Here is a 5000-nt window from a genome sequence, read left to right as displayed (position 1 = left end):
TAAAGAAACAAACAGCAGAAAAGAAAAAAAATCAAAGTAACGGACACGGAAAAGCGTCTTTTTTTTCTCCCCCAGCTACCTGGACGAGAAGAGGCTAGGGAGGGACCCCCTGGAAGACTTCCTGTCTTCGCTGCTGAGCGACGCGGTGGACCTGGGCGTGCGGGAGGTGGTGCGGGAGTGCGTCATCGGCATGGCCCAGCAGCACCTGCAGGACGAGACGGCTAGCGCCATCTACAACGACGTCTTTCGGGAGGAGCTGAAAAGGGCCATCCCCGGTGTGGTGAGTTTTTGTGTGTTGGCGGGGTGTGTGGGTGTGGGTGGGCGGCTGGGGTGGGGTTTGGGGAAGGAAGTGGTGAATTGGGGGAAGGGGTGGACAGGGGGGAGTACTGTACTGTACTGTATTGTATTACTGTTTGTCACAAACAGCTTCTTTCTCTGTGTGAAATTCATGCTGCTTTCCTTCCCCAGAGAGCAAGTTGCCACAATGCCAGGATGAGATGACGTGTTCGCGAAACAACTTTGGCAGAATTACCAGAAGAAATACCCCCTTTCTTTCTTCCTTTCTTTTTTTTTTCTTTTCTTTTTCCTTCTGAAATTGATTTCTTTGTTGTAGAGGCGTCACTGCGTTGGGACAAATTAACTCTCTCCATACGAACGGCGAAAGAGATGACGTTAACAGCGTTTCACCCCAGTTACCATCATCAAAATATTGCGAGCGGAAGGCTCTTTTACTGAAGAGGTGAATGTTGACAAAGAATACCACAATTCTGACGACGGAAGCTAAAGGTTGGGTCATTCAGACACCCACTGGACATCTCAGGGGTCTGTGTAGAGGAGAAGAGAGGACTGGCCGTACTGAGTGAGTTAATGCATGTACGCTACACCGTATCTTGTTGGGCAGATGCCTGACCAGCAGCGTAACCCGACGCGCTTCGTCAGGCCTTGAGTGCATGCCTATATGTTTGTGTACCTATCGAAAAGGATTTCTTCTACAGAATTTTTCCAGAGGAAAACACTTTCATCGCCATGGGGTTCTTTTTTTTTTTTTTTTTTACTGCGCCCAGTGCGTGCTGTTGTGCTAAGGACCTCGGGTTTATCGTCTCATCTGAAATGACGAGACGCTCGGTTCTTCTTCTTCTTCTTCTTTTGCGTTCGTGGGCTGCAACTCCCACGTTCACTCATATGCACACGAGCGGGCTTTTATGTGTATGACTGTTTTTACCCCGCCATATAGGCAGCCATACTCCGCTTTCGGGGGTGTGCATGCTGGGAATGTTCTTGTTTCCATAACCCACCGAACACTGACATGGATTACAGGATCTTTAACGTGCGTATTTGATGTTCTGCTTGCATATACACATGAAGGGGGTTCAGGCACTAGCAGGTCTACACATATGTTGACCTGGGAGATCGTAAAAATCTCCACCCTTCAACCCACCAGGCGCCGTCACCGTGATTTGAACCCGGGACCCTCAGATTGAAAGTCCAACGCTTTAACCACTCGGCTATTGCGCCCGTCTGATGACGCTCAGTTCGATTTCCCAGTCAAACGTGGGAGAAGGGGCAAAAGTTGGATTTGAACCCAGACCCTCACGGAGTCTTGTGATGGCAGATGAGCGTCTTAACCACTCAGCCACTTTCCTCCAGTTATTTATTTATTTATTTTTTTGTCCACAGCTGGAGGACATTCAGGCGGACCTGATTGCGGAGGAGTTCATCGAAGACGAGGTCATCGCCGCGGAGGTGGAGGAGGAGGCTGCCGCGGTCGCCAATGAGATCTTGCATCACTACGACAACAAGATCACCAGGAGAGAGCTGAAGGAGGTGGGGGGAGGAGCGGGGAGGAGGGTGGTGGTGGTGGTGTGTGTCCATCGAGATCGATGGTGACCATCGTTGTCATCCAGCTGGGGGATGGGGGGAGGGTGGTGGTGGGGGTGGGGTGGGGGGGGATGCTCATGAATTTATCTGTGAATGCGCGTATGGTGGTGGAGGGAATGGGTGAAGAAAAAGAAAGGAGGAGAGAGAGAGAGAGAGGGGAAGGGAGAGATTGTTTTGTGTTTGGATTTTTTTTGGAAGTCCTTATATGTCAAGTCAAGTCAACATTTTTATTTCAAGATGGTAATTGAATAAGCAACAGCTGCTTTAAAAAAATTTTTTTTTTTTTTTTACATCAAGCCATCTAGATAATAGAAAATAAACGAAGCAAATATAAATATAGACGAGAAAGAAAAGAAAAAAAAAAAGAAGAGGAGAAACAGAGAAAAAATGAAGAAAGAAAAAAAGATACATACATAACTAGAATTGAGCGATAATGAAATACACAGTAGCATTCACATAGCCCCTCATATAACACCAGTAAACCGCCAGCCAAAACATATACAAAACGTTCCACAAATAATGATGTGCGTGCGTGTGTGTGTGTGTGTATGTGTGTAATGTGCACACACATATACATAACGTGCACACACATACACGTGCGTGCGTGTCATCCAACACATCTAGCTGAACCAGGAAACCTAAACAATTGAGAGCAAGAAGATCGACCTGATCATTCAAGCGTGTCTCGCCCTAACTAGCTCCTTGAAAATGTCCTTTGAAGGTGACGAGCATAGTCGTTTGCCTGTCTCCTACCACACCCTACATACCTTGAAAATGTCCTTTGAAGGTGACGAGCATAGTCGTTTGCCTGTCTCCTACCACACCCTACATACCTTGAAAATGTCCTTTGAAGGTGACGAGCATAGTCGATTGCCTGTCTCCTACCACACCCTACATGCCTTGAAAATGTCCTTTGAAGGTGACGAGCATAGTCGTTTGCCTGTCTCCTACCACACCCTACATGCCTTGAAAATGTCCTTTGAAGGTGACGAGCATAGTCGTTTGCCTGTCTCCTACCACACCATACATACCTTGAAAATGTCCTTTGAAGGTGACGAGCATAGTCGTTTGCCTGTCTCCTACCACACCCTACATACCTTAGTATGTAGTATTAGTATCATCACCATTATCATTAATAGTATTTTTTATTGATATTATTATTATCATTATTAATTTCATTATCATCGTCATCATCATCATTATCATTAGTAGTAGTTTCATCATCATCATCATTATTATTATGATAATCATCATCATCATCATCATCATCATTATCATTATTATCATCATCATCATCATGATGACAACACCTTGTTCCTGACGACACACCCCTGACCCCTGTCAACCAGGTGACCAAGAAGGCCAACGGTCAGCTGGCGGACTCCCTGCTGATGGAGTACATGCTGTCGGTCATCGCCCACCAGGGCAAGATCTGGACGCAGGACGACTACAATGAACGCTACCTGGACGGTGAGTGACCGCTTCGCGGCTGCTGCCCCGCCTGTCTGTCTTACCTGTTCCTGTGCCTGGTACTGTGCCCAGGTGCAATAGGTTCAAGCGTTGGACTTCCAATCTGAGGGTCCCCCGGGTTCGCATCTCGGTAACGGGCACCTGGTGGGTAAAGGGGGTGGAGATTTTTCCCCACCTCCCAGGTCGACATACGTGCAGACCTGCTTGTGTCTGAGCGCCCCCCCCCCCCCCCCCCCCTCTCTTTGCGTGTATACGCGCACACACAAGATCAAATACGCATGTTAGAGATGCTTTAATCCATGTCAGCGTTCGGTGGGTAATGGAAATAACATACCCAGCATGCACACCATGAAAACGGGAGTATGGCTGCATACATGACGGGGTTAAAAAAACAACAACAACAAAAACCAAAAAAAACAGGGTCATACACGTAAAATGTTATATGTCTGTCTGAGTTTGTATGTGCGTGCCTGAAATCGGATTGTTGCAGCTGTCAGTCACCCGGCAGGCAGCCTGTTGTGCAAAGAACCCAGTGTTTGTAAAGCGCTTAGAGCTTGGTCTCCGACTGAGGATAGGTGCTATATTGTGTGTGTGTGTGTGTGTGTGTGTGTAATATTTCAGCCAACAAAGCAAAGTGTCTCATCCTGATGAATAATTCCAGCTAACATGTAAACGTCTCTGAGCCCATTACACCTCATGAATAATTCAAGTCAGTATTTTATGAGGCCCTGAAGAGGTTGCTGAATTGATTCTCTAATTGATTAGACATCAGATTTGTACAGTGTAACGGTTGTTTTCCCCTGTGGTTAGGGTCAAGGGCACGATGATGGTGTGTTTGTGTGGTCAGGTCTGCTCTTGGTGAGGGTAAAGGACACAACGTGGGTGTGTTTGTGTGGTCAGATCTGACCACACAAACACACCCCTCTACCCTCACCAAGGTCAGATCTGACCACACAAACACACCCCTCTACCCTCACCAAGAGCAGACCTGACCACACAAACACACCCCTCTACCCTCACCAAGAGCAGACCTGACCACACAAACACACCCCTCTACCCTCACCAAGAGCAGACCTGACCACACAAACACACCCCTCTACCCTCACCAAGGTCAGATCTGACCTTGGTGAGGGTGAAGGACACAACGTGGGTGCGTTTGTATGGTCAGATCTGACCTTGATGAGGGTGAAGGACACAACTGTGGGTGTGTTTGTGTGGTCAGATCTGACCTTGGTGAGGGTGAAGGACGCAACTGTGGGTGTGTTTGTGTGGTCAGATCTGACCTTGGTGAGGGTGAAGGACACAACTGTGGGTGTGTTTGAGTGGTCAGATCTGACCTTGGTGAGGGTGAAGGACACAACTGTGTGTGTGTTTGTGTGGTCAGATCTGACCTTGGTGAGGGTGAAGCACACAACTGTGTGTGTGTTTGTGTGGTCAGATCTGACCTTGGTGAGGGTGAAGGACGCAACTGTGGGTGTGTTTGTGTGGTCAGATCTGACCTTGGTGAGGGTGAAGGACACAGCTGTGGGTGTGTTTGTGTGGTCAGATCTGACCTTGGTGAGGGTGAAGGACACAACTGTGGGTGTGTTTGTGTGGTCAGATCTGACCTTGGTGAGGGTGAAGGACACAACTGTGGGTGTGTTTGTGTGGTC

The 5000-nt window shown here is 47.9% G+C and overlaps 1 protein-coding gene across 1 annotated transcript in view; it reads left to right on the top strand.

Moving 5' to 3' along the window:
* The window catches only part of LOC143277570 (uncharacterized), a 25345-nt gene that overhangs the window by 18176 nt on the left and 2169 nt on the right, over positions 1-5000 (top strand). The window contains exons 10-12 of the mRNA XM_076582449.1: positions 76-280; positions 1678-1824; positions 3228-3348. Coding sequence (XP_076438564.1) covers positions 76-280; positions 1678-1824; positions 3228-3348 — 473 coding nt within the window. The remainder of the gene's footprint in view (positions 1-75; positions 281-1677; positions 1825-3227; positions 3349-5000) is intronic.

The sequence above is a fragment of the Babylonia areolata genome, chromosome 34, assembly GCF_041734735.1.
Source record: "Babylonia areolata isolate BAREFJ2019XMU chromosome 34, ASM4173473v1, whole genome shotgun sequence".
In the NCBI taxonomy this organism is placed as follows: Eukaryota; Metazoa; Mollusca; class Gastropoda; order Neogastropoda; family Buccinidae; genus Babylonia; species Babylonia areolata.
The sequence above is the reverse complement of the archived record's forward strand: the minus strand, read 5'-3'. Positions and strand labels throughout refer to the sequence as shown.